A 27,598-nucleotide genomic window follows, 5' to 3' on the forward strand; every position below is an offset into this window, starting at 1 on the left:
GCACAAAGAGGCCCGACAGCCCCCGTCCGCTCCGCTGCGCAGGCGCAGTGAGCCCACTGGCGAGTGGAGGCGATGGGAGCTGCGGCGGCCGAGGCGGACCGGACCCTCTTCGTGGGCAACCTGGACCCTCGCGTCACGGAGGAGCTGCTCTTCGAGCTCTTCCACCAGGTACAACCGGTGTCCTGCACGCAAGGACCGAGAAAGCCTGCTTAACTCCCTGCTGCAAGGGGTGACTCTGTCCAAGGGGTGGGAGGGCGCTGTGTGAGCTGGCTGAGAGCCTCCGGGCTTGGGGGCAGTCTACCTTTGAATGCCCAGGGCTGGGAGACCAACCGAGAAAGTTGGCTTGCGCCTTTTGCTTCTCTAAATGGATCCTCTTTGGACAGAGGCAGCCTACCTGTACTCTTGTACAGACGACGGAGGGTGGCTGCGTCCTTCATGCCCCATTGGCGTCGGTGGGCTGCTAGGCGAGAGGGGCCAGCCAGAGTCGGCAGGACTTCTCTTTTCGTCATGTGCTCGCTTGGTTACTCTGTATTTTCATGTTGTTTATTTTGCTTTAATGATATCCTCCCATTCTGCTCGACGGGTGCCCAGAGCAGCTCACATCATTGTCTGCTCCATTATCTTCCCAACAACCCTGTGAGGTAGATTGAGCGGGGAGTGTGTAACCAGCCCAAGGTCTCCCAGCGAGCTTCCATGCCAGAGTGGGGACTTGAACCTGGTTTTTCCAGATCCTGGCCTGACACTAACCAGTCCACCAAGCGACTACTATTTTGCTAGGTCAATTCGTGATGCCTTTGTTTTGCATTTGTGTCCCTTCTTTCCATCAGTGGATCACAAGGTCCCCTGGGGTTCCTCTCCGAGTTTATCCTCACAATAACCCTGCTGAGTAGGTTAGACTGAGAATGAATAAGTAGCCCCAGGTCGCTCCAGGATCAGCAGCCTGAACTTGGCTTCCCCTCTGCTTCCTGGTTCCTCTCTTCTTCAGTGTCAGAGGATTTCCCCCTTGGCTCCCACCCCCCTTGTTACGGCCTATCAGGATACTGTGGAAGACCCAAGTTGGCAAGCAGCAGAGTGGTCAGGCTGACCTCACTCTTTGAACACTTGGATCCCCTTTTGGTTGTTGAAATTGGGGTGCATGAAGTGATGGTACCTGACAGGTTCCCCCCTTTTTGGGGTGGAGTGCATGACAACAGTAGGAGGAGATTTTCAATATGTGTTAGTCTTTGTGCCCGTAACCAATATGTTTTTGATCTTTTCTGTGCTCTTTTTTACAACAACCCTGCGAGATAGATTAAGCTGAACTTCCTTCTGCTTTCAGGCATTGTTTTAAGGTTCACTTGAGGGCATGGGGTTTTTTTGTCCTCCCTGGGTCGGCCTCAGGTGATTCCCGTATATCTATGTTGTCTGTTAAGGCTGGTGAGGGTGGGGCTGGTTTTTCTAGGTTTTTGGGGAGAAGCTTCATAAAATCCCAAGAAAATGCCAAAGATTGAGCAGGCGGCTGGTGAAAATACATTTACACTGCGACGATCTGCCAATGTTGTGAGCAGATGGTATTCCTTTTCAACACGGGATTGTGTAGCTAAATAAACTCCCTTTTTAAAAAGTTTTGTTTTCTTCCTTGATTGGCAGGCAGGCCCAGTCATTAAAGTAAAGATCCCGAAAGACAGGGATGGGAAACAAAAGCTGTTCGCGTTTGTGAATTTCAAACATGAAGAATCTGTCCCCTATGGCATGAATCTACTGACCGGGATCAAACTTTTCGGGAGACCTCTGAAAATTCAGTTCCGATCAGGTACCTGTGAAATATTCAAAGCAGAAGGCAAACTTGTTTTATGTTTGACATTCAGGCCTGTGTGTTGTCTGTGCAAAATTTTATTTATTTATAGAAAACATTGATCAGCTACCTATCCTCCTTACACAGCTCAGGTTGGCTTACAAACATAGATAAAGCTCAGATGAAATACACTGAAGACATAAAACCAAAATATAAACTTTCAACTTAGGACTGCTGGTAACCAAATGGTCCTAAATAAAACCAGATTGTGCTGATTGAAGCATCACGGAACCTATAAGTAGCTCATACAAACTGTGTGAATGTGCCGAAATGCCTTTCAGGAGAAGCTGCTTTTAAATTGTTTGCCAAAACAGCCTGTTTTGGGAAGGCAGTCCCGTCCTGTTTACTTAGAAGCTGCACAGAATACGTTTCTGAAATTCCCTGATGGTCAAGTAGCGCACTCTGCTCATGGCCAGAACCATTCTGTGTTACTGTACTGGTTTCTGAACTGAGCCTCTGTGCTTAAGCCGGTTCTGGGGCTGAGCCGTGGTTTGCACTGAGGACACGAGTAATTCCCTGCAAATGGCCAGATATCCTCTGTTTGCAACGCTCTTGTTCTTGCTGCGTTGGGATTGTTTAGACTGTTTGCAAGGGAATATTAGACTTTTCATCTGAGACCTCATTTCTCTGGTGCCCGATTGCAATTAGCTGCTGGGTTTCCTGTCTCGCAGTGTTGCATCTCGATTGCATCGTCCCCGCTGGGTATTCCAGGAGGTTGCGCACTTGTTTTGGAACGCCGTTGGTGTGCTTTAGTGGTTTTCTGCTGTGAGACTCTGAGGCCAATAAGTGATGTGCCCTGATTTCTGTCAACCTCTTTTCTTGCATTCCCTTCATCGGGGCGCAAGGATGTTGTTTGAGTTGTTTTTTAACCAATGTCCTTCATCTTTAGGGAGTAGTCACGCCTCTCAAGACGGTGGTTCGCCTTATTCTCAGCATGGGTCTGTTAACGGAAGCCCTTCTGGCACACCGCAATTGACGCCTGGTTGTAACAGGTAGGTTTCCGTGGTGTCCTAAGCCTTGCTGCTACCCATATGAGCCTCCTGAAATGTAGTTCCTGGGTGCCAGTGGATTGTCAGGAGCAGTGTAGGAGCAATGTGTGGTCTGTGGTGAGAGAGGGGAATTGGCAGCTCTTCTTCCACTGATAAAAATGCTTTTGCAAACGCTCAGTCTGACACGTGCCGCCAGATTTAACTTTCCGGACATGCATGGCTCAGATGGGCAAAGCTGACTGCTCACTGTGTGCCAGAAACCTGCCTGGGTGCCCTTGGAGACTCCCACAAAACTCATTTGTGGCCTTTGCTCAGCAGGTACGAGAGGACTGTGGAGAGCATGCCAGCAGGGTTGCCAGCGATGCAGAGGTCCTTCTCATCTCCCGATAACCTCCAGAGGCAAGCAGTGGTGAGACCTCTTTGTGATTACATGAATGGTTAAATTAGCATCTGGGTGGCTTTGGGGCAACAGTTCTTTGGAGCAGCAGAAACTGGAAAAGCTGGTGTTGAAGGATGCAGGGCAGCTGTGGTTCCTGGCATTCCTGGGGCCTGTCAATTTAAAACAAGAGATTAGCAGTAGCCTCACTCAGCCATGCTGGTCATGACAGCTACTGTGTGGAGAGGGATCGGCATCATGGCCATTTCCACTTTTGATGTGGAGGCTTATCTGGTGAACCAAATTAACTTGTGCACTCCAACACATACCAGCTGACCTTGGGCGAGTCAGAGGGTATTTGTTGTGAGGGGGGAGGGTGGTATGCAAATATATACAAATCTAATCAATCAATCAAAGGAAATTGTCAGCCCCTTTGAGTCTCCCTACAGGAGAGAAAGGGGGGATATAAATCCAAACTCTTCTTCTTCTTCCAGATGAATAGTGCTTTGTGGCAGCAGCAGCCCCAGTACAGCGGAAGGCACGGCTCTCCTCATTCGGAGCCATCAGGCTTCGCTTCACCTGGGCACCAGCAGAGTTATTCTTACAGCCAGTCGTCAGCCTCCCAAAAGCAGTGGCGCCCAGAGGGGGTGTCGGCACAGCGCAAGACCCGGGTCGGTTCCCATCCCTATCAGTCCGACAGCTGGCATTACGGCCGAGAGCATCAGCGGGCCAGCGACTGTGGCTCCGAGCATCATTTCAGGAGCACTCGGGATGAGTATTGCCATGACGACAGGAACTATGGAGGCTGGAGTCACGACTATGACAGCCGCAGGGAGAGCTCCAAGGAGAGCAAGTGGCACTCCCGCTACTAACCAGTATTCCGAGTGGGTTTTAAATAACAGCACTTGGGAAAGTTTAAGTTCTTATTTCCTTTTCAGAAGTGGGGGATGAGGAGTGTTTGTTTTTTTACAGAAGGCTTGTAGACAGTAACTTCAGGAGTTACCTTTTAAAAATCATTTTTAAAAATAATTGTCACCTGCAGTATGGTTCCGAGGGGTGGGTGGGGCTTTGTTACCATTGTATTAACCTTCCCCTTGGGGTTGAGGCAAGAGAAAAGTGTGCTTTAAAAGGAGACAAATTTTTAAAAGAGAGAAAAGAATCATTGTAGTTTTATATGAAAAGAAAACTCTGCCAGGGTGGTTACATTTTCGAATTGATTTTGGTATTTTCTTGTAGCCTGCACACAGGGCGTGTATCTTTGGTGGTGTGGGTAGAAATTCTGTGACAGATCCACGGAGCAAGATGTTCTGTGGCCTGTTGAAATGTTGTAGACAGTGTTTTGCTGCTGGAAGAAAACGTTGCTGTTGAACATTTACTGTATTAAAGAAACATTCAGCTTGCTCAGAGAGGTGAAAGGAGCAACTTCATTGGATGGCTGGATAATCTGTCCGACGGGAGGTGTTAATTTTTTCCAGCCGCTTTGTCGGAAGTCTCTTGACTTTGAAATTAAACGAGCCTGCAGTATCCCCACAAGATGTTTCCCACTAGTGTAAATGGTTTTAAAATATCTCAGGAAATGATTGCATCCCTCTGTGTGCCCCTTTTCTATATTTAAAATAAAAAGAACCTGTTTGTATGACAAAACGAAGAAATGCAATCTTTATTTCATGCCAAGGAGACAGGTGGTAATAATTTTATGGCATCTTCCTTCATCTCGAAATGCGTGGGGCGGGGCTTCCAAGTCCTTTGCTGTTTACATACTCCACGACATCCTGACTTCAGAACTGATATCTAATCTGGTACAACTGCAGGGGTGGCCAGCCTATGGTGCTCCAGATGTTCATGGACTACAATTCCCATCAGCCCTAACCCTTAACTAGAGGGTGGAGACCAGCATTTCTGGGGGCTGATTCCTTTCTAGCCCTGCTTGTCCTGGGGTTTGTCCATTTAGGAATGCTTTCTTTTGTTTATGTTTTATAGGTTTGGAATTGGGCGCAGCTTAACAAACAGCAGTTTGCTTTTCATCCCCGAACCAGGGTTCTAAATTTCCTGGATTGCAGCCAGCTCGGTGTAGTGGTTAGAGTGTGGGATTGCCATACGGGATGCCAGGTTCAGATCCCCACTTCTGCCATGAAAGCCTGCTGCGTAACCTGGGAATACTGCTCTCAGCCTAACCTACCTCACAGAGTTGTTGTGATGATTATAAATAGAGGGCAGAAGAACAGTGTAAGCCATTTTGAGGCCCCATTTAGGGGAAACCAGAGTTTACAAGAATAAAAACAAAGAAAGAACCACTTATTTATCTGGTTTTCATTCCTGCTTTTCTGCAGGGGAGGCATAGGGGCGTTTTCCCTCCATTCTGATCTTACAACAAAGCGGAGGACGTTCAGAAGGCTCAGAGAGATGACTGAGGTCATCTAGTCAGCTTCCATGGGACTTCCTTGAAGTAAGGTGTAGAGCGTGGTCTCTTCTCTGCTCTTTCTCTGTCCAAGGGTATGATTTGCTTGTGAGCTTCTGAGTACAGCTTTTGAAGATGCTGCCCGGTTCCAGCTCCTCCTCTAGCTCACCGAATCTTGGTTCCCTCCTGCCTGCTTCAGATTGCAAAGGGAAAACATGAACCCTTGCAATGGCCAATGAGGAAATTTGAAAGAGAGGCTGGCTGACATTTGCCAGCTCCGGGTTGGGGAACCCCTCAATTTTGGGGGCGGATCCTGAGGAGGGGGTTTGGGGAGGGAAGGGAAGGGAAGGAGCCTCAGCAAAATGGAATGCCGCAGTGTCTCCCTCCAAATATTCTCTACAAATCTATCTTGAACATTTCTGAATAAAGTTAGATAGCCCTTGGAGACCTCTGGTTATTACTCGTCACCATCAGAATAAAGATCAGCACACTGGAAGAAATAGCTGCTCTGGCGGGTGGGCTGCATGGCATTGGACCCCTCCCCCAAACCCCACCTTCCCCGGGATTCACTCCCAAACCTCCAGGAATTTCTCAACCTGCATTTGGCAACCTTATACATACAGATCAGTCCTCCTGGAGCAAATGGCAGGTACAGAGAGAAGACATTATGACAGTGGTGTGGTGGCGAACCTGTGGCACTCCAGATGCTCCTGGACTACAACTCCCATCAGCCCCTGCCAGCATGGTGGCAGGGGCTGATGGGAATTGTAGTCCATGGACATCTGGAGTGCCATAGGTTCGCACCACGGCTTATGGCATTAATACACCCATCTGAGGTCTCTTCCTGCTGGTCCTCTGGCGGCCCTTTGTGATTCTGAGAGATCTCCAGGTTCTACCTGGAGGTTGGCAGCACAATGGTGAGGGGCCCCTTTCCGATCAGGGCAGCTGTTCAAAAGAGACTACAGCTCCCAGCATGCGCCGCGGCTGCTTGAAGCGCCGTTCCCCCGCCCCGCGAGTTACGCCTCCCAGCAGGCCTCGGGGCGGGGTCGGAGTCTGGCCGCGATGCCTCTTGGGAGTTGTAGTGTGCGGGCGATGCGCGGCGGCGGGGCCTGGCGGTGGGCGCAGCTGCTGGGGCGGCGGCGGCTCTCAGGGGCCGGAGGGGCGGCCATGGCGGAGGCCGGCGCGATGGGGCAGAGGATGGTCTGGGTGGACCTGGAGGTGAGGAGGCGCCCCGCCCACGAGAGCCGGCCGCAGACACGTGTACGCTGAAGGCAGCACCACCCCGTCGGAGGGACACGTGTGCAGGGCTGGCGCCGCCTCAAGCCATAGGCTCAGCTGAGCAGACACGTGTACTATGGAGGGTGTTGTTGGGCGGGGGGCGCATAATGCATCCCGGGAGGCTTGCCTGCCTCGGCCAAATGCGAGGATGGGCTTCATGGAGGGTTGCCAACCTCCAGGCGGGGGATTGAGGTCTCCCAGAGATCAGCTCCCCTGCACAAGGGGAGGGGGGTCTCTATGTCATCAGTCCCCACTGAGGCCCCTCCGCAAACTTCCACCCTTCTTGTCTCCAGGAATCTCCCAGCCTGGAGTTGGTAACCCCAGTTCCATCCCATAATACAGCACAGGGGAGTTGCCGCCCCTCTATTCATCTTGGCAAGTCTGTGACTTGGTGCAGCCTTGCTGGAAGAGAACTGGCATCCTGTGCAGGGGCGGTTGTGGGGTGGGACCCCCTCGTGCAAAATATTGTGTGGAGCAGACGGCGAGGATGGAGTGTGTCAGGTGGAGGTGACTTGGGCAAGTGGCTGGAGATGCCAAAAGATGCCAACCGGGGGGGGGGGGCTGGTGGGGAGGCGCCCCGCACTTAGGGGCTGCCCAGGAACTGGGGAGGCTGGGGCTTCAGTGGCTTGGGCAAATGGCTGGAACAGCACCGACTGCAGGGGGGCTTGGGGTTCAGGGCTTTACAGGAACATTTGTGGGGGTTTCTTTGGGGGCCGAGGGTCTCTCTCCAGTGGCGGGGGGCCCGACGCATGGATGAAAGCACAGGTCTGGGATCAGGGCTAGAGTTCAAGCCCTGCCATGGCCCAACCACTGTCTACTTAAAGGGGGCATGAATGTGGCTGTGGTCTGGCGCAGGGAACAGGATTGTTACAGTGGTCTTCCTGTGAGACCTTAAAGATCCTACTGAACGGCAGGATGTTTTAGTGCATGCGTTCTGGCAGCATTTGGCCCCTTGAGGAGAGCCTAGAGCAGTGAATAATTTAAGATTTCAAAATAGGAATGGGCTGCTTTTTACAGTCACAAATTTAAAAGGAACACATTTTATCTCCCGTTCTTATCATGATGCATTTTGACTTCATGCAGAAATTTGGAGTTATTGAAAAGAATGGATTGAAGTTATTCAAAAGAATTGTCAACTTAGAAGAATCCGGGAGTCTTGTTATACTTTGCTTAGACCTTGAGATAAAAAAGACAGTGGAGTAAAAACATGCTGGATATTTTCAGTGTAGCTCACCTTGCAAGGGTAATGGCTTTCTGAATAGGCTGCATTTTGATACCCTCCATAAAGAATATCAGATGGCATAATGTTAAACTTAGCCAAGGGTAAGGCTGCATGTTGACTTGTTAAAACAGCTCGAGCAGAGGAAATGTGAACCATGGTGGAGGTGGCCATGTCTTGTTGCCCAGCCCTGCTACCTGGAAGTTGAGGGTATACTTCCTCTGAACCCTGAAGCTTTTTGACCTTTCTTCACTTGTAGCTATTGGTAAATTTTGGGGCATACCCTTGGCCCACTTTGTGGATGTTGCCAGCCGTCACAGTGTCCCGTAGAAGCATCACCCTTGGCTTAACCTGTGGATACTCCCAGGATCCACAGGCTCGAGGCTGACGTGCCACCCGCAGTTTTAGGATTATGGGGTCCACAAATGTTGCACTCTGTAGTTGACACCTGCGCTTTCCCCAAAAATGAAACTGGTCTTGAGGGCTGCTTCTTTGCATTAATTTCTGAGCAGTTTGGGAGGGGCTTGTAATACTTTGGGGGGCTTTCCCACCTGGATTGATTGCCATTGCTTACAGGAGCTGCAGGTCATGCTTTCCAGCAGATTCCCTGACCTCTTGCACTTGTTAACTTTCTATCTCTGCTACAGATGACTGGTTTGGACATCGAGAAAGACCAGATAATTGAGATGGCCTGCCTCATCACCGATTCTGACTTGAATGTCTTGGCTGAAGTAGGTGATGTTTTGGATGGGGGCCAGCCAAACAAAGGACGAGCATGCCCCTTGGGTGTTTTGAATGGGACTGAATGGATGCTGGAACGGGATGGGTGCGGAATACCATCAGTTGGGACGTGGAACAGCAATGGTATGGCAGCGGTGCGGCAGATGGGACATGAGGATGGACGGAATGGAAGGACCAGGATGGACGGGAAAAAGATGAAAAGCTCCCCCCTGCCCTGTTGAACGTTCGCCAACTTGGGAGGAATTACCGCTTCTAAGAGCTCTGGCTTGTTGAGAGGTTTGCAGAATAGCTGGCTAGCACAGGGCAGTAGTTGTTGCTGTCACTTGCAATGGGCCCCCTGCCTTCTGACAGCACAGACCCCTTTCCTCCCTCTGCTCCTGAGCCAGAAAACCTCAGTGACAGAAGAGAAGAAGGTTGTTGTTTTTTGAAGAGTTTTGGATTTACATCCCGCCTTTCTCTCCAGTAAGGGAACGAGGAACGCGGGCGCAAACACGCTCTCCCCACAATGACACCTTGTGAGAGTAGAGTGGAGTCCTAGAAAGGGATTCAGAGAAAACTGTGACTAGCCCAGGGTCACCCAGCAGGAATGTAGGAGTGTGGAAACACATCTGCGGTTAACTGAATAAACTCTTCCATTCCAGTTAGAGTGAGGAATCCCTAAAACACGGACTGCATGCGGTTGGACAGTTAGGTTACGAGAGACTTGGACCGCCTCCACAGAGGACACTGCATGCTCAAAATCACTTCAAAATATTCCTTTGCACGCAGGGGAAAGGGGCTGTCAAGGGATTGCTTAATGGTAAAGTAAAGTTGCAGTTCCTCTGCCTTAGGGCCTTGATTCTAACAACAAACGCTTCCTCTCAGGCAGGGTCCCGACTTTGGAATGAAACAAAGCCGGTAGGATGGGCTTGCTTTGGGACTGCATGTCGGACTTTGGTACAAAGAAACATCATAGGAAGGTAATGCTGATTGCTGTGGCTTCTTGTGGCCCTGCTAGGAGAAATGGTTGGCCTTTGGGACCCTTAAAAGGCTGCTGCGGGGGTGGGGGTGTGAATGTTTATCCTTCTCACTTCAGCAGAGCAGTTCAGCTAATACAACGCAGGAAGGCTCGTAAACTCTTGTGTTTTGGGTCCTTTGAAAGATTAAAAGCAGTCCTTTTTATCCATATTAATATTGTTCTGTGATTTTTACGTCCCAAAAATTGAAACACAAAAAAATTCACCAACCCGGATAGAGGGCTTCGGTACATAATGCAGCTCTCTGACAGGGCGAGGGCACAGATTTTAGTGGGTTTGGGGGTATTTAATTTATAGGATTGTCACACACAAAAAGTGCAATGTTTCGTCGTTTTCAGCACGACCATCAGCCCTGGCGTTCATAGTGAATAAGGGCGCGTTTTCTTTAACTACTGCCTTTCACAAATTAAAATAAAAGCCCCAAAGTCTATGGCCCCTTCCGCACAGGCAAAATAATGCGTTTTCAAACCACTTTCACAACTGTTTGCAAGTGGATTTTGCTATTCCGCACAACTGAAGAGCGGCAAAGACGGTGCAGAAGTGCATTATTCTGCATGGTGGCACGGAATGAGCCATTAATACCCTTCACAAAGGTTGGGACAGTCGGCGCGGGCTGAAGTCAAAGATAAGCCCGGAACTAATGCAGCGACCCGCACGTTCACATCTCGCCGACAAGCAAGAAAGAGGAGCCTATTGGCCTGTAGAGCCATGTAGGTGGAAATGTCGTCCAGTTCATCAGCTGGGGTTTGAGTGGGTGAAGCATGTGGCCGTAGGCAGATCAGAGATGCAGACTGAACCTTCAGATAGAACCCCTCTGCTGATGTCAAAAGGGCAGGAACTGGAACATTTGGCAAAGCCGCTCACTGCTTTGATCCCCGCGGGCTTTGAAGTATGTGTAGGCAAACATTGTTTTCGGCTCTGGGGGGAGGAGGACAGTATGCTCTTCCTAGTATCCGATATCTATGTGGCTGCCCTGGTTTTATTCATTTCTCCATTTGGGTGCACATTTACAGAGGCTGAGGAAGGATTTTGCCCCTTGAACAACCCAGAGTCCATCATGTCAGTTTACGGACTGGGCATTGACTGTCATGCGTTACATTGACTCTTTACTCTTCGTCACTTGCAGCATTTAAATGTTTGGCACTGACACGGGCTGATTCCCTCTTGCAGTCAGGCCTTACGAAGGCAGTGAAAGAAAGCACCATATCTCTACGCCAAGCGGAGTACGAATTTCTGTCCTTTGTTCGGCAGCAGACGCCACCAGGACTCTGCCCTCTTGCGGGTAAGAAGCTCTGCACGTTCATAAAGAATCCCCACGTGTTTGTGCTGATTTATTGACAGCATGTGGTGTACCATCTCTGTGCTCCAACCTGGAGGGTCCCGGCCAACCTAATCTCATCACGTCTTAGAAACCAGATGTGGTGGTTGGCTCTGGTTAGTGCGGGATTGGAAAGCAGCAAGGGAGACCACCGGTGCTGTACAGAGACTTGACGGCAAAACTGAAAGATAATCTTTTTTGCTTTGAAAATCTTGCAGGTTTGCCATAAGGCAGCTGTGGCTTGAATGAAAAAATAGGTGCTCCAAGTATGACTCAATAAAGCCAATAGAAATAAAAACATTGTAAAAAGGATTCTAAGTAATGCAGATCATTCAAAGCTAATCTGAAAATCAGTGACGTGAGTTGGGGTATCTCGAACCAAGGCTGGGCTGGGGACAGTATACACATGTGTGTGCGTGCATGTGCACAAACACACATTCTTGGGCTTCAAGGGGGAAAAAAATCTAAGCAGTTGTGATCAAAGACAGTAAAATGCAGCAGGCCCAGTCTGTGGAATTAACCCTTGTGAATCTCTGCCGTATGCAAGGTTAGAAAAGCTGCGATTCATGGAAAGCAGGAATAGGTGATAATTTAGCTCAGCAAGTTTGGGAAAGTTGTGTTACAGGATTAGATTGCCCTGATATAGGGTGTGAGAGGATTATACTCTTATAAGCGAACTGTGGCTTGACAGCAGTAACACTCCTGGAAAAAGATTTTTAGATTTAATGTCCAACCCCTAAATATCTCTCTGGATTAATGGCCTACCTCAGATTATGTTCCTGCTTGATACTATTTTTAACTTTAAGAGGACTTATGCTCATTAAACTGTTACCCAAATGACCTACGTATGGGCGACCCCCAGCAGTGGGGTTTAAAGCATCCCCAATGAATCCAGGTAAAATTAAATTGGGGACCACCGTCTATGTGTACCAAGGTTCAGAAGTTGGTAGTAGTTCTTCATTATAGGAATGGAGGTGTTCCCATAAATAAAGCAGGAATAAATTTTTGTGTGAGATCTCCTGGACAGATATTACTGTAGCTGTCAGCAATCTAGGTGGTACTTGTCTAGAACTAGTAGGATTTGAAAGAACTAGGGTGATATCATCTGCATACAAGGATATTCTTAGAAGCTGCAGAAGTTTCTCCCATTCGATTTCATCAAGATTGCTCAGGGGTCAATAAAAATAGCAACAGGGGAAGGCAGACGGGGTTGGGGGGGGGTGTCTTTGTCTAGTCCCTCAACACATGCGTAGAAAGTCCATTTTGGAATTGTATGGTAAGGTTACTGTATACTGCTCACACAGACACACCCAATAATGAGCATTTGTTTAGGAGGTTGCCGAAAGCAAACACTGTAAAGCTGTTGCTGAGTCACTGCCCCTCCCCAGCAGCCAAACCCTCCAGCCATCACATCTCTTGCTTAACTTTAATATATATATATTATTCTTTATACTTATAACCCACCCTCCCCCGAAGGGCTCAGGGCAGCGTACAACAGTATAAAACAACATGAAATCCATAAAGACATTCCAGTCGATAAAAACAGATGGCAACAAGACCCACCCCCTCCCCTCTGTACTCATAGGGAAGCTGAGATAGTCTTGGGGTGCTGTGTGGTTTCTGGGCTGTATGGCCGTGTTCTAGCAGCATTCTCTCCTGACGTTTCGCCTGCATCTGTGGCTGCCATACAGCCCAGAAACCACCCAGCACCTCAGTGATTCCGGCCGTGAAAGCCTTTGACAATATGTTGAAATGGTCTTACTTGGCTGATGTCCTTGGCTCTTTTTAGGGGCTCATATTCAGGATCCCTCTTTCCTTTCTCTTTTTTATTTCCCTCTTTATTTGTTGTTGAATTCCTGCTCTACTCCCGTTACTCCTTGTTGTCCCCTTCTTTTCTTCTATGACTGGCCTCCCTGTTGTATGTGTTGGGGCGCCATTGTGTTGTCTAGTGAGGGCTTTCATTGTTTATATACGTACATTTGAATTGGTGGACCATGTTGTAAGCCATCCCAAGCCCGAGTTCATAAAAAAGGGGCTAAAAATCAAATCAATAGTCTCAGCTGGTCAAGAGATTTAATTTGGGTCAAGGGAATTTGGAAGCCACCAGCTCCATGGAGATGCAAAATAAAATAGTTGGCAGAGCCCAAGAGTCCATATGTAGGAGGATTCCAAGACTTCTCCACCTTCGCCTCCTGCCATCCAATCTGACTGCAGGTGTCCAGAAGTGTTTGTATGTGTTTTAGGAAACTCAGTTCATGCGGACAAGAAGTTTCTCGACAAACACATGCCTCAATTCATGAAGCATCTTCACTATCGAATAATTGATGTAAGCACCATCAAAGAACTGTGCAGGTGAGTGACAGCTAGGCTTCCCAGGATGAGCCAGGAAACCAGTGGGGAGAAAAGGACATCGTGTGTGTGTGTGGGGGGGGGGGGGGGCGGTGCCGCCAGCATGATGACATCACTTCCAGGGAATCCCCAGAAGCACTGGCAGTTGCTGAAGGGACCGCTGCAAGCTGTATAGCTTTATTATAGGGTTTTGAGCAATCCCTAGAGCTATCACTGTCATTTCCAGGTAGTCCCCAGAAGTGACATAATTGCACAGGTGACATCAGTTCTGAAATTTTAAAATAATGTTATCTATTTTAATTTTCCTCTGCTGCCAGTTGGAATGGTGGCAGAGAGCAATAATTTTGAGTGTGATTCCTTGCTCCATTTCATGGCTTGGCAGCCCATTTGAATGCTGTGTGTCTATCGTGGATATGGAAGTGGGGAGGCAGAAAGGGGTGGGGGGGCAGAGATCGGCTGAATGCGATTGGTAAATTGGAGCAGTTTGCAAGTCGGACCAGGGAGTGCCCAACAACGGTTCTGGTCTTGGGAGTCATTTTGAGGGATATGTTCTATGGTCAGATCTGGAGACTTTTCAAAATAGATTCAAAATCTGCCGTCTCGAGGTATGCAGTTTATATTGCTGTGCACTCACTTATATTTGTGTAAGTTTCTCTGCAGTTCAGATTCTCAGGTAAAGTAAATAAATAAATGCTGACTCTTCAAAGGATGGAATCATGTTTTATTTGTTTTCATATGAAAATCTACAATTTCGGGGTGCCACATTTTGCAGCAGGGGGAGTTCTGTGGGCCTGAATGGACGTTTCTGCCATGCAGTGTGGCCTTCTCCAAATCCACAGTCCTCTGCCCTCATCGCTTAATTGAATGCAGATAATTAAGGCTTGAGTAATAGATTTGAAATTCTCTGTGTATGCACAGACGGTGGTTCCCAGAGGATTATGAGTTTGCTCCAAAGAAGGCTGCTTCTCACAGGTAAGGTTTTCCTGATAGTGTTCTGGCTTTCCCTTCGGCACAAGACTCCTTTCATAAGGCTAAGGAACACTGCTTTTTCAAAGAAATGTGTAAATGTGTAAAGATGTATGAATAGTTTCTTCGTGGAACACGAGTCCTTGTAGAGAATTGTGGTTTTTTTTTTAAATAGGAAAGCCACAGTGTGAGGGGTTGGTTTATGTCCTCTGTGGTTCCTCTCCTTTGACAAATGCACCACCGTGTGGAGACGCAGGACTAACTGCAAGAAATGCTTCTGTTGAAAAATGGAAGTGTGCTTTTGTTTGCTAGATCCAGTTCATACTGCAGAGCCTCTTTTAGAAAAATCCTTATCTATGGTAAAAAGATGGGGATTTGTTTTTCACTTTGTGATCTAGACTTGATTGTGCAAACAAATTCCTGTGCTTACTTCTCTGGATTTGGACTGTTGTAAAAATGACCTTTCCCAGCAGAGACACACATGTCTGTCTCTGGCTTCTGCTGTATGCAGAGTCCACCCCAAGGAAGCCCCGTTGGAGTTCTGGGGAGGCCACCTGCTCTGCAAGCAGAAAGCCCCCAGTCCAGTCCACAGCCTGTTCAGTTATGAGGTTTCCCTGTCTGGGTCCCTGCAGAATGGGGCCAGTCAGAGCAGACAATCTACGCATGTTGCATCTGGGGTGCCAAGAAACCTGCAGATTTGAGGCTAGTGTGAAGGCATTCTTATTGCAGTGTAGCATCCCCAGTTTCCCCCAAGGCTGTGTATTAAAACATTTATACCTCACTTTTCCCTTATGACTTACAATTCTAAATCCAGTTCAACTTTCTTCCTACCCCCCAAAACACTGGAAAATATAAAGGACAGCAGAGTAAACGTAGTCCCAGGCAGCTGGCTGGTTGGCTGTCGCCACACCACCGAATGGGACTTTCAACTGGAAAGGACATAGAGCAGGCCAGGCTTACAGATACTCAGATCCAAATTGTGCCCGGACACACCTTTGAGATCCCATTTTTAGCTGGTGTAAGTACTTGGAAGTGAATTATGGACACATGCATGTATTTATACAACCTCTCCCTAATTCTCTTTAGAGCTCTTGATGACATCCGGGAGAGCATCAAAGAGCTTCAGTTCTACAGAAACAGCATCTTTAAGAGCAAAACAGATGAGAAGAAAAGGAAGCTGTTGGAGAACGGTGGCAATGAGAACTCCACCAGCTGATCTGACAGTCCTCCTGGACACTGGGCCTCCTTAAGGTGGCTTCTGCCTGCTCCCCCAAAGTTATTAAGCACGACCAAGTCCCAGAATCGACGGTTGTTCTGTGTTTGAGCTGCGGCCCTTGAAGCCCCTTCAGTTGTTTGTTTTGAGAGAACCTTTTGTGGCAGGAGAATCAGTTCTGGTTGGACTTGGGCCTGCTCTTTTGCTACAGAATAAATTGCCCACTCTGTGAAACTCCAGTGGATGCTTCTTTGCTTTCAGCTCGAGGTTTCTTCCTCTGATTTTGCTCTTTGGTGCCCTTTATCACTTTGGCCAGTCTTTGCGACAGCGGGTGTGTGTGTGTGTTTGCGCCCACGCGCGTGCAGTTTGCTGAGCTGCTGAGTATATTTTTTCCTAATGAGATAGGGAGGCAAGCCCCACTGTCATTCCCCTTTTTGAGACTTGACATGTCAGAAATTGGCAGGATCGCCCAAAGGGCCCATGGAATGCGACATCCAGCTGTTTTGTTTTTGTCCAATGCATCCACTTGCTTGTCTCAGCTAAGACCATCAGGCACAGACAGTTGTAAGAGCAGCTTTTTGGGAGAAGCAGAAGAGCCATACATCTATTTTAGGTGCCCTTAGCAGAACTTTACCCTCTATATTTCAGTGGTAACCTGCCTCTCCCTCCTTCTCCACCTGAATATTATACCTTTTGCTCTTCATTTCAACGGAGATTTATCATGCAGCATGGGGTGGGTGCATGAGTGACTTTCCGTTCAGAGGACGCAAGCCCAGTTCTCCTTTGAGTGGGGGCAGCCCAGCTTAAATTTAATTCCCTAGGGTCTCATCATCTCTGGGCTAAAACTTTCTTTTTTTGCCTTTCTCCACTTTCCCTCCCGTTTTAACAAATGTAAGTCAAACTGAAACATGTTGATGCGCAACAACTTCCTCTGGCGGGTGGACGTTATTTACGGCACAGGCAATGCTCATGTCCCACGCGTCAATAAAACCCACTCTGAGATCCCGAAAAATGTCCCTCAGTGCAAGTTGTTGGGTGTAGCCATGGATGTCACCAAATCGCTCCAGGTCTATGTTAATTTCCTGGACGGTCTCTGCTTTGATGATGACTTTTGTGTCCGGGCTCCTCAGGAGGAGGTGCTGGATGGCTGCCCGAACGTTCAGCATCCGTCGAAGGAACAGCTCCATGGGGAAGGGCCGGAAGTTCTGGCCCAGAGAAATGACAACAGCCGTGTCCCTGTCTCCTGCCACCATGTCCAGGTCCTGAGGAACATACCTGTGATCTTTCACTGTGTAGATACTGGAACCAATGAAGGGATGGCCGTGCTTTTTCCACTGGATCTGAATGTTTCTGGTCATATCCACAGCAAACAGGTTCTGGATCTTCCCAAACACATGCATGTCAAAGAGCTTTAGGGCTAACAAAAAGAAAGAAAGGCACCAAATCAATGCATATCAGTTTAAGAGAAATATAACCGTATTCATGATATGGGGTAGTGAGATATCTAGGAATGCTTTCCATTGTGGAAAAAATGAGTGTGTGGGCAGATGGTTTGGCTGCCAGGACCATGCCTCATAACAGTGTTTGCTGACTGCAGCCCTGGGCCACTCAGCTTCGCGGCCAGGTCGAGACCTGGGTCTTGTCAGCTGTAGACTGACTGAGGTAGCTACAACATTACTCTGGCATTATGTGCGCTCCAAAAAACATCAGCCTGCGGTCATGGAGGTTGTCTCTTGTCAAAAGGTTAGCAGATGCCTGCCTGATAAGGATTTGACTGGTGACAAGGGAAAGCGGGAACACCGACCCAACTTTCTAAGCACATGACTGGCAGATCTCTGTTGGTCTAGCAAGGAAAGCAACTGCTCACTGTCTTTCACGAGGAAGACCTGTTGTCTAAAATAGGCTTTAATTTGATGCAAGTGTCTGAAACTGGGACCACGAAGAGACAGCTGCTGCACACACTGAACATGGCTTTTCTGTTTCGTGATGGACAATGTAAGCACATCTTTTGACCATCCTGCACAAATAGAAATTTTGCCGCAAGATAGCTCCAGATTGTACACCAAGAGCAGCTGAATGCTGGGATTTGTATACATCATTCAAGTCGAACGAGTTTTAAATCATTGCTACGGTTAATACACACATTATTTCATTTAACGAAGTCTGGTGAGGGAGAAGGGGGCCAGTTTGCCCAGCCACGGACAACCCTCTTGGCTTTGGAGATTTTGCCAGCATTGCCCACAAAGTCCCTTTGCAGTATGGAGAGCTAGAGATGGGAGGTTACCATGTGGTCCCCACTCCTACATCCCTGCTTGCATGGAATTCTGGAGGACAGAGAGCCCTCGCTGAGCGCCAGCTTGGTACAGCCCACTTTCCTTGCTCCTAGGATAAAGTCCTCTCCTTTGATCATAGAGATTCCCATGCAGGCGCTAGAGGAGCTTGAACAAGAGGGCAAGTAGCCAAAGAGCCACAGTCCAAACTCAGTAGAATCCACTTTCTTAGAACAAAGGGAACAGCGACATTTGAGAGGGAAGTGCTTGACTGCTGACAGTAGGGGGGGGTAGTGTGGTGGCCAAGTTTGCAGATGATACCAAATTATGTAGGGTGGTGAGAACCGCAAAGGATTGCGAAGAGCTCCAAGCGGACCTTGATAAATTAGGTGAGTGGGCTCAGAAATGGCAAATGCAGTTCAATGTAGCAAAATGTAAAGTGATGCACATAGGGGCAAAAAATCCAAACTCCACATACATGCTACAGGGGTCTGTGCTATCAGTCACAGACCAGGAAAGAGATTTGGGCGTCTTAGTTGATAGTTTCATGGGAATGTCAACTCAATGCATGTGGCAGCTGTGAAAAAGGCAAACTCTATGCTGGGGATGATTAGGAAAAGGAGTTGATAATAAAACTGCACAAGTTTATCATGCTGCTTTATATAAACGTGTAGTCGCGACAGCACTTGGAGTACTGTGTTCAGTTCTGGTCGCCCCATCTCAAAAAGGATATCGAAGAGATAGAAAAAGTGCAGAGAAGGGCAATGAAGATGATTGAAGGATTGGAGCACCTTCCTTATGAAGAGAGGCTGCAGCGTTTGGGACTCTTTAGTTTGGAGAGGAGACGTCTGAGGGGGGATATGATTGAAGTCTATAAAATTATGCATGGGGTAGAAAATGTTGACAGAGAGAACTTTTTCTCTCTTTCTCACAATACTAGAACCAGGGGGGCATTCATTGAAAATGCTGGGGGGAAGAATTAGGACTAATAAAAGGAAACACTTCTTCACACAACGTGTGATTGGTGTTTGGAATATGCTGCCCCAGGAGGTGGTGATGGCCACTAACCTGGATAGCTTTAAAAAGGGCTTGGACAGATTTATGGAGGAGAAGTCAATCTATGGGTACCAATCTTGATCCTCCTTGATCACAGATTGCAAATGCCTTAGCAGACCAGGTGCTCAGGAGCAGCAGCAGCAGCAGAAGGCCATTGCTTTCACATCCTGCATGTGAGCTCCCAAAGGCACCTGGTGGGCCATTGCGAGTAGCAGAATGCTGGACTAGATGGACTCTGGTCTGATCCAGCAGGCTATTTCTTATGTTCTTATGACAGGGGAAGGGAGCAAGATCTGTTGTGTCTCTGAGCAGCCAGCAAGGGGCATTCTCAAGGCCTAGAGGAGAACCTACTTTTCACTCTCCTTGTGAGGTACTCCATCCACTGGCGCACGGTCGAGTCTCCCATGAAGTAAATCAGCTTTTTTTTCAAGCAAGCGTTAATCTGATCCAAGGTGTTGAGCCTGGATGTGGTGCAGAAAACCGGGTGCCACCAACTCCGCCACACAAAGCCGCTAGGAGTTGGGGAGCTCATCCCAATGGTGCATTTCTGTCTGGGTGTTGTTCCGTTGCCTGGCAAAAGAAAGAAAGCAATAAGCAGCTGAGAATTCTGGGACAGGTGCGTTTCGAAAGATGACTGGAGAGTGCAAGTAAATGGCTGTGGAATCCATCCATGGATGTACTGGTGGTGAAATCCCTGCAAATAGAAAATACTAGTGGGATGCAGTTTGGAAAGGTGATCAACAGACTGTGGTTCATAAACCGAGAAATGTATGGAAGGTCTGCCCTGCATGTCACACTTTGCTACATCTGTGAAGAGCTTTTGTTCAGCCACCAACTGATTTCCAGCCTCTATTTCTTTTCCTTCAGAGCATATACTTAGTACCAGACTACCCACCCCCAGTTGTGTGTGTATGTGTGTTCTTTTTATGGAACCCAGGAAAACGGGTTTTTTAATAAAGTGCCATTCATGGATGTTAGAAAAAGAATACAGATTTTTCATTAAAATCATTTTGCTTTTATTTTCCTAATTCACATACATTTCATTGCAGTTCTACTTCTCTGGTTGGCTCAAACAGCAATTTAATTATAAGCCCATCCCCATTGTTCAAGAAATTATTTCCATTGCTTGTGTAGCTTTGGAAAATATTGATTCTTTTTTTTAATTTAGCTTTCAGATAGGGAAGGGATAACAACTGGAGTTTAATAGGAGCTGCCAAACCTGTTTTGAAAGCTGAAGCAGAACCTTTTGATTTGTGAAGTAACATGAAGTGTTTCTGTTGCTGATGGATGACTGCAGCCCTTTCACACCTGCATTTGGGGCCTTCAGGATGGACTGAGCCCCTTCACCTCCCAGCTCAGATATTGCCTAATCACCATTCACTACCATGGTGGTGCCAAATATTTCCTCATGCCAATATTCACCTCAAAATCAGCATAACTGCGAGCCGAAACAACTTCCGAAAAATTGTTCAACCTGCCGAAACTTCGCAATCCCAATCTATGCCATGTGGTGTTTTTTTGCCCTTTTCCAGCAGGTCTTCCAGGTGCCATTGCTTACCTGCTCTTTAACCTGATTGGCTGTGGGGACCCATGTGATTCTGTATTCAGGGATTTCTCATGTCGCCAGGCCGGACCTCATTGAAAATGTCATATAAGTTGTGAAAACTGGGTAGATCAAATGAAAAAGGAAGAGACTGTGTGCTGAAAGGAATGGTGTTGAAACAATATGGATGGATGTCTAAAAAAGGAGGTGCTTAATTGACAAATGCTGTAAATATGCACAAAATTATCAAGTTTTGCCTCATCTCTGCTATTCGTTAATGAGTTATACTTATCAAATTGTGTGGATACACGATTAATGTTGAGGGTGACAAACCAGATAAACTAACGGAAGTCACCTTTTCTGCTTTGTCCACAGCATTTCAGAAAATTATTCTTCGCCTATAATTGTCAGTTGGCCTGCGGACAAGCCATTCTTTTGGCAGCTCTTGCAGTGACTTGGGGTTTTGTTGCAAGTTAAACATTTGTCTTGGTTCTGAGCTGTCGGCCCAGAAACTGACATTCCATTTGAAAGGCCAGGTTGACTCTCAGCTTATTTATGTTCATATGTTCAGACTAAGGACTGGATCATGAAAGATTAGTGTTTCTGCACGTGGTGACTGCTGGCTGTGGCCAATGGCAACTGAAACACACTTGGCGCAGATCAACGGCCGTGGCGTATGGAGAAAGTGGACAGGAATTGAGGAGAAAACGATAATCGTTGCATTACTATTGTACTTTGCCCCTGCAAGTGCCTACTCAGAAAGGGTAGAAAATTCTCACAAGGAGAGCAAGATATCCTGAGCGGAGTTAATTTATTTAAAGCATTTTTATACAGCCTTTCTACTATATTAATGGGTTTGCAGGGCAACAACCAGAAAAAATTGAACAAAAATACAGTTAAATTTATAAAATAATTAAAAACATAAACAACACCATAAAGAGGGCCAGTAATTGTTACTGGGCGTACGCCAGATGAAACTTCTACACAGTAGCCACTTAAAGACCAACACAATTTTTCCAGGGTAAACTTCTGAATAAGTCAAAGCTGACTTGGTCAGATACAAAGATTGACGGACTGAGCTTTGACTAGAAAACGCTTATGTCTGTGCCGTCAATTGGCTGCCAACTTATGGTGAAACCAGGAAGGGGCTTTCAAGGTAAGTGAGCAGCAGAGGGGATTTACTAGCAGCTTCCTCTGCAGAGCCCCTTGCTGGCGTCCATTGCTGGGGGTCCATAAGTTGGTTGCATCTTCAACTGACATACATAAGGGTGGACCTGGCTTGATGTGCTCAGACCTGGTTCGATGAGAACAATGTGAACCGGAGCCCTGAATCTTTTTTGTTTGCCTTGGGGTGTAGAAACCACCTAACAAATATATGTTAAAAACATAATTATTTGGTTCCAAATCACATGGTTAGGTGGATGAAGTTCCCTTGCGTCATATGCAGTGGTCATGTCCCATGCGTCAATGAAGCCAATGTTCAGACCATGAAAGATGTCCCTTGTGAGGAGGTACTGGGGGTAGGCTTGGACGTTACCCACCCTCTCTTGGTCTATATATGTCTCCCGGATGTTCTCTCCTTTGATGATGACTTTTGTGCCTGGACTCCTTAGGTGTAAGCGTTGGATGGCTTCACGAACATTCAGCATCCTCCTCACAAAGATGTTCATAGGGAAGTGTCGGAAATGCTGGCCCAGGGTAGCAACGACAACTGTGCCTTCACCGCCTGCCAGTCGGTCAATTTCACGGGGGATGTAATCATGATCTTTCACTGAGTAGAACTCCACGGTCATAAAGGGATGCCCATGTTTTTTCCATTGAACAAAAGTATTCCTCTCTGGGTCTAGAAGCAGTTGCCTTTTGAATTTGCCGCTCCCGTGGCAGTCAATGAACTTCAGTGCTAGCAAAAATAAAGTAGCAGAACTTTAAAAGGGGAAGATTGACTGTTTAAAGCAGAGATTTGGTCATCTCCTGGTTCCAACAATCAACTCAGACTGTCTGCCAAATGCGGGTGAGGCCGTGGCTCAGTGATAAGCATCTCTTGGTATACTAAGGATCCCAGGTTCAATCCCCGGCATCCCCAGTTAAAAGAACCAGGTAGCAGGTGATGCAAAATACCTCTACCAGAGACCCAGGATGCTGACAACCAGATCTCCCCAATCTTTTTTGAGCCAATAGGCTCCTTTTGAATTTTGACACAGAATGATGGGTTGAACCACAAAATGACCACCATGGGAGGCAAATACACACCCATGGACCAACACAGAAACAAGCCCAAGTACAGGGAGCAAGAGGCATAACTGTTAAAAATACACCAAGAAAGAAGAATGAGAGAGAGAATAAAGCCAGTTGCCACCAAAACATTATTAAAAATGTGCAAAGCCAATCAGATCTCCTTTGGCCAAACAGAGCCCCAGCTGTGCAGAAGCCCTCCCTGACGCCATTCCACTTTCTAAAAACACTCGGTGGGCACCAGGAAAAGTGTTCGTGGGCCCCATGCAGTGGTGGGATGCAGAAGGTTTACATCACTTCGGCAGAACCGGTTGTTAAAATGGTGCTTGTAAACAACCAGTTGTTAAATTATTTGAATACCTTCACTGGCCCCATGGGACCCAGGGCACCATATTGGGGATCTCAGGAGTGAACAAAACTGGCCTTACTGAACTAAGGATCTGATGTGGCTTCATGTGGGGCAGAGCATTATTGAGCCCTTCTCATTCAGTGCAACTGAGCATATCTTTAACTAGAGTCCATCTCTTTCTTGAATTCCTTTGCAGTCTCAAAATGTGCAGTGCTGATCGTCTGAAACAAGATGTGCAAAGGCAGAAGGGGACCCCAGGTTTGGACCATCCGGCCATGAAGCTCACTGGGTGACTCAGAACAGAATCACAAAATAGAAACATAAGAGGTGTTTTTTTTGGGGGGGGGGTACAGGCCATCTAGTCCAGCCCCCTGCTCAGTTCAGGATCAGCCTAGAGCAGGGTCTCCAGTGTGAGGGCCACATTGTATATTTTACAAATTCCCAAGGGCTGAGTGTTGAATTGCTATGTCAGTCCTTAGAAACTTGTGGAACCTGGCCAGGTCCAGCTGCTGCATTTGCCTACAAAGCTCTGCATCTGAAGTCACATGGACGTTGGAGGTGGAGCCAGCTGTATAAAACTGGACCCAGCCAGGTCAAGCCCGCAGTTCAATGTTGGGCTTGGCCTGTCAAGTTCAGCTTTGGCCTGTAGGCTTCAGAGGCCCGCTGGTTGGGGTGGACCCGGCCGGAGCCAAACCCAGGAGGTAAGAGGTGGGGTCACTCTCTGCTGCTTTGATTGTGCCGTGGCAGAGAGTAGGAGTGAGGGGCAAGGAGAAGGGCCCCAGTGGTGGCCAACTGGGAGGTAAATAATAGTGGGCAGGCTGGTTGTGGCCCACAGGCCATACTTTGGAGACCCCTGGCCAGCATAGAGTAACCCTGACAAGTGTTTGTCCACCTAGTGCTTAAAGACTGCTAGAGAGGAGAGCTCACTATCTCCCCAGGCAGCCGATTCCACTGGTGAAGAACTCTTATCGTAAACATTTTTTCCCCTAATGTGAGCTGGTACCTTTCTGCCCATGATTTCCAAGTGAGGCTGGCTGTCCTCACAATGTTCTGCTTTCTTCAGATCTGACTGGGGAGCGGGAGATTGCCTTGACTGTCTGCTTGTGGGCCTTCCAAGGGCAACTGGTCGGCTATTGTGCGAAACAGGCTCAGCTCGGCTGGCCATTGATATGCTTAAAGAGCAGCAGATCCTTTTCATTGCCCAGAAGAGGTCTCATTATTACTGCATTATTTCATCACAAACTGCACAGCAGGAGAGTGGAAGTGTGGACATTCAGGCCAAAGGCTGACCAGTGAAATAAAGAGCAAAAGTTAACAGTCTGAGAGTTAACAGTGAAGCAAAAGGCAAACAAGAGCAACAGTCGTACTCCAGAGTGGGTCTGGAAAGTCCCAGAAGAACGTACTTTTAACCTTCTCTGAAAGGAAATCAATCCACTGGCGTAATGTCGAATCCCCCATGAGATAAATGATTTTCCTCTTCAGACAAGCTTGGATCTTGTCCAAAGTGCTGAAATCAGACAGAGCGCAGAATTCTGGATGCCAGGCGTTCTTCAAAACGTAGCCACTGGGGAGAGTGGACTCCATCCCTAGCCTGCATTTTTCCCGGGTTTGGGTTTCGCTCCCTATCAAACAAGAGGAGAGGAATGTTTGCAGATGAGCAAAGGGAGAGCCTGAGGCGCCAAACGTGAGTGTCTTCCAACCATGGTAAAATTCACGCATTGTCCTAACATCTGAGCATATTGGCCCTCTGATGGTTTGGACGATGCCCTGGGGAGGGGCCATGGCTCAGTGCAACAGCATCTGATTGGCATGCAGAAGGTGCTAGGTTCTGTTCCCAGCATCTCCAGTTAGAAGGACCAGGTGGTAGGTGATGTGAAGGACTTCTGCCGGAGATCTTGAAGTGCAGCTGCCTGTCTGAGTAGACAATACTGACCTTGAAGGACGGATGGTCTGATTCCATTTAAGGCAGCTTTGTGTGTTCCTTTATAGGTGGAGATGGGAGTGGGGGAGAAATGATCCGTCTGGGGTGCAGAAGGGGAAGCAGCTTTGGACAGGGAATCTTACAGATGAAAACCACACTGTGTGACCTCTCTTGGTCTTTCCTCCATTTAGAGTCGCCATCCTTCAGGTCCACCCCTGCTTCTAGCTGTGTTTACAGGCATTGTTCTAGAACCCCCTTAAAATTCTGGCTACAGTCAAAGACTTCCCAAAGGGCCAAGGGCATGGGGGAAGTCCTTAGAGTGGGACTGAACTGCAAATGAAGCTTGCTGTTCCCACCTGGAATCGCTTCATTCTCCTGCTGTGAGGGCGGTTCAGGTCATCTTTCTGCAGCATGGGAAAAAGATGCAGCTCTTAAGCATCCCTGATTGGTTAACCAATGTTCTGGCCAGAATTTTGGGCACGTGGCCAGTAAGAGGCCAGGGCGGCGGTGGGGGGTGGGCTGCTTTTCTCCCCCAGCAGTGCCCAGGGCACAATTTATTTGAATCAGACAATCCTGGGGAATAGGAGGGTTGACATCCACCCTAGCTAAGAAGCATGGTTACCTATGCAATCCAGTTTGATGCAGGGATTAGAGAGAGTGGGAAGACCTGGGTTCAAATCTCTGCCGAGTCCCAAAGATCACTTGAATGACTTTGGGCCACCCACTGTCTCTTGACCTCACCTACTCCACAGGGTTGTTGTGAAGACAAAATGAAGGGAGTATATGACACACCCAGAGCTGCTTGAAGGACAGTGGGATAAAAACGTATTTGATAGAAATCATGATCCTCATGAGCGGACTCACAGAGGAGGAAACTGCCAACTTACTGTTGCACGATGCCCCCCCCCCCCCCACCCCCCCCCCCCCCCACCCCCCCCCCCCCCCACCCCCCCCCCCCCCCACCCCCCCCCCCCCCCACCCCCCCCCCCCCCCACCCCCCCCCCCCCCCACCCCCCCCCCCCCCCACCCCCCCCCCCCCCCACCCCCCCCCCCCCCCACCCCCCCCCCCCCCCACCCCCCCCCCCCCCCACCCCCCCCCCCCCCCACCCCCCCCCCCCCCCACCCCCCCCCCCCCCCACCCCCCCCCCCCCCCACCCCCCCCCCCCCCCACCCCCCCCCCCCCCCACCCCCCCCCCCCCCCACCCCCCCCCCCCCCCACCCCCCCCCCCCCCCACCCCCCCCCCCCCCCACCCCCCCCCCCCCCCACCCCCCCCCCCCCCCACCCCCCCCCCCCCCCACCCCCCCCCCCCCCCACCCCCCCCCCCCCCCACCCCCCCCCCCCCCCACCCCCCCCCCCCCCCACCCCCCCCCCCCCCCACCCCCCCCCCCCCCCACCCCCCCCCCCCCCCACCCCCCCCCCCCCCCACCCCCCCCCCCCCCCACCCCCCCCCCCCCCCACCCCCCCCCCCCCCCACCCCCCCCCCCCCCCACCCCCCCCCCCCCCCACCCCCCCCCCCCCCCACCCCCCCCCCCCCCCACCCCCCCCCCCCCCCACCCCCCCCCCCCCCCACCCCCCCCCCCCCCCACCCCCCCCCCCCCCCACCCCCCCCCCCCCCCACCCCCCCCCCCCCCCACCCCCCCCCCCCCCCACCCCCCCCCCCCCCCACCCCCCCCCCCCCCCACCCCCCCCCCCCCCCACCCCCCCCCCCCCCCACCCCCCCCCCCCCCCACCCCCCCCCCCCCCCACCCCCCCCCCCCCCCACCCCCCCCCCCCCCCACCCCCCCCCCCCCCCACCCCCCCCCCCCCCCACCCCCCCCCCCCCCCACCCCCCCCCCCCCCCACCCCCCCCCCCCCCCACCCCCCCCCCCCCCCACCCCCCCCCCCCCCCACCCCCCCCCCCCCCCACCCCCCCCCCCCCCCACCCCCCCCCCCCCCCACCCCCCCCCCCCCCCACCCCCCCCCCCCCCCACCCCCCCCCCCCCCCACCCCCCCCCCCCCCCACCCCCCCCCCCCCCCACCCCCCCCCCCCCCCACCCCCCCCCCCCCCCACCCCCCCCCCCCCCCACCCCCCCCCCCCCCCACCCCCCCCCCCCCCCACCCCCCCCCCCCCCCACCCCCCCCCCCCCCCACCCCCCCCCCCCCCCACCCCCCCCCCCCCCCACCCCCCCCCCCCCCCACCCCCCCCCCCCCCCACCCCCCCCCCCCCCCACCCCCCCCCCCCCCCACCCCCCCCCCCCCCCACCCCCCCCCCCCCCCACCCCCCCCCCCCCCCACCCCCCCCCCCCCCCACCCCCCCCCCCCCCCACCCCCCCCCCCCCCCACCCCCCCCCCCCCCCACCCCCCCCCCCCCCCACCCCCCCCCCCCCCCACCCCCCCCCCCCCCCACCCCCCCCCCCCCCCACCCCCCCCCCCCCCCACCCCCCCCCCCCCCCACCCCCCCCCCCCCCCACCCCCCCCCCCCCCCACCCCCCCCCCCCCCCACCCCCCCCCCCCCCCACCCCCCCCCCCCCCCACCCCCCCCCCCCCCCA

The 27,598-nt window shown here is 50.5% G+C and overlaps 4 protein-coding genes across 5 annotated transcripts; 2 read left to right on the forward strand and 2 right to left on the reverse strand.

The window, feature by feature from the left end:
* Window positions 1-4,843, forward strand: RBM7 (RNA binding motif protein 7). 2 transcript variants are annotated; one of them, XM_048512825.1, is made up of 5 exons: window positions 1-168; window positions 1,630-1,792; window positions 2,724-2,826; window positions 3,139-3,232; window positions 3,694-4,843. In XM_048512825.1, the coding sequence occupies exons 1-5, from the start codon at window positions 73-75 to the stop codon at window positions 4,069-4,071; spliced, it is 834 nt and encodes a 277-aa protein (XP_048368782.1). In that variant the 5' UTR covers window positions 1-72; the 3' UTR covers window positions 4,072-4,843. The 2 variants fall into 2 exon arrangements, with proteins under 2 accessions (XP_048368782.1, XP_048368783.1); XM_048512826.1 differs by having other exon boundaries at window positions 4-168; window positions 3,142-3,232.
* Window positions 4,844-6,669: 1,826 nt separating this feature from the next.
* Window positions 6,670-15,721, forward strand: REXO2 (RNA exonuclease 2). The gene is given in 8 exon segments (XM_048512829.1): window positions 6,670-6,815; window positions 8,742-8,825; window positions 9,704-9,730; window positions 9,732-9,794; window positions 11,022-11,133; window positions 13,413-13,521; window positions 14,437-14,490; window positions 15,571-15,721. Coding segments are annotated over 8 exon segments (705 nt in total). The 5' UTR covers window positions 6,670-6,689; the 3' UTR covers window positions 15,701-15,721.
* An 872-nt stretch (window positions 15,722-16,593) lies between these two features.
* Window positions 16,594-19,771, reverse strand: LOC125441861 (NXPE family member 4-like). Its single transcript, XM_048512828.1, has 2 exons — window positions 19,375-19,771; window positions 16,594-17,114 (listed from the first exon to the last, which is right to left on the reverse strand). The coding sequence occupies exons 1-2, from the start codon at window positions 19,553-19,555 to the stop codon at window positions 16,594-16,596; spliced, it is 702 nt and encodes a 233-aa protein (XP_048368785.1). The 5' UTR covers window positions 19,556-19,771.
* Window positions 19,772-21,546: 1,775 nt separating this feature from the next.
* Window positions 21,547-25,961, reverse strand: LOC125441860 (NXPE family member 1-like). Its single transcript, XM_048512827.1, has 3 exons — window positions 25,956-25,961; window positions 24,551-24,769; window positions 21,547-22,466 (listed from the first exon to the last, which is right to left on the reverse strand). Exons 2-3 carry the CDS (start codon window positions 24,729-24,731, stop codon window positions 21,931-21,933), a joined length of 717 nt encoding a protein of 238 aa, XP_048368784.1. The 5' UTR covers window positions 24,732-24,769; window positions 25,956-25,961; the 3' UTR covers window positions 21,547-21,930.
* Window positions 25,962-27,598: the final 1,637 nt, after the last annotated feature.

Source organism: Sphaerodactylus townsendi, linkage group LG12, assembly GCF_021028975.2.
Source record: "Sphaerodactylus townsendi isolate TG3544 linkage group LG12, MPM_Stown_v2.3, whole genome shotgun sequence".
In the NCBI taxonomy this organism is placed as follows: domain Eukaryota; kingdom Metazoa; phylum Chordata; class Lepidosauria; order Squamata; family Sphaerodactylidae; genus Sphaerodactylus; species Sphaerodactylus townsendi.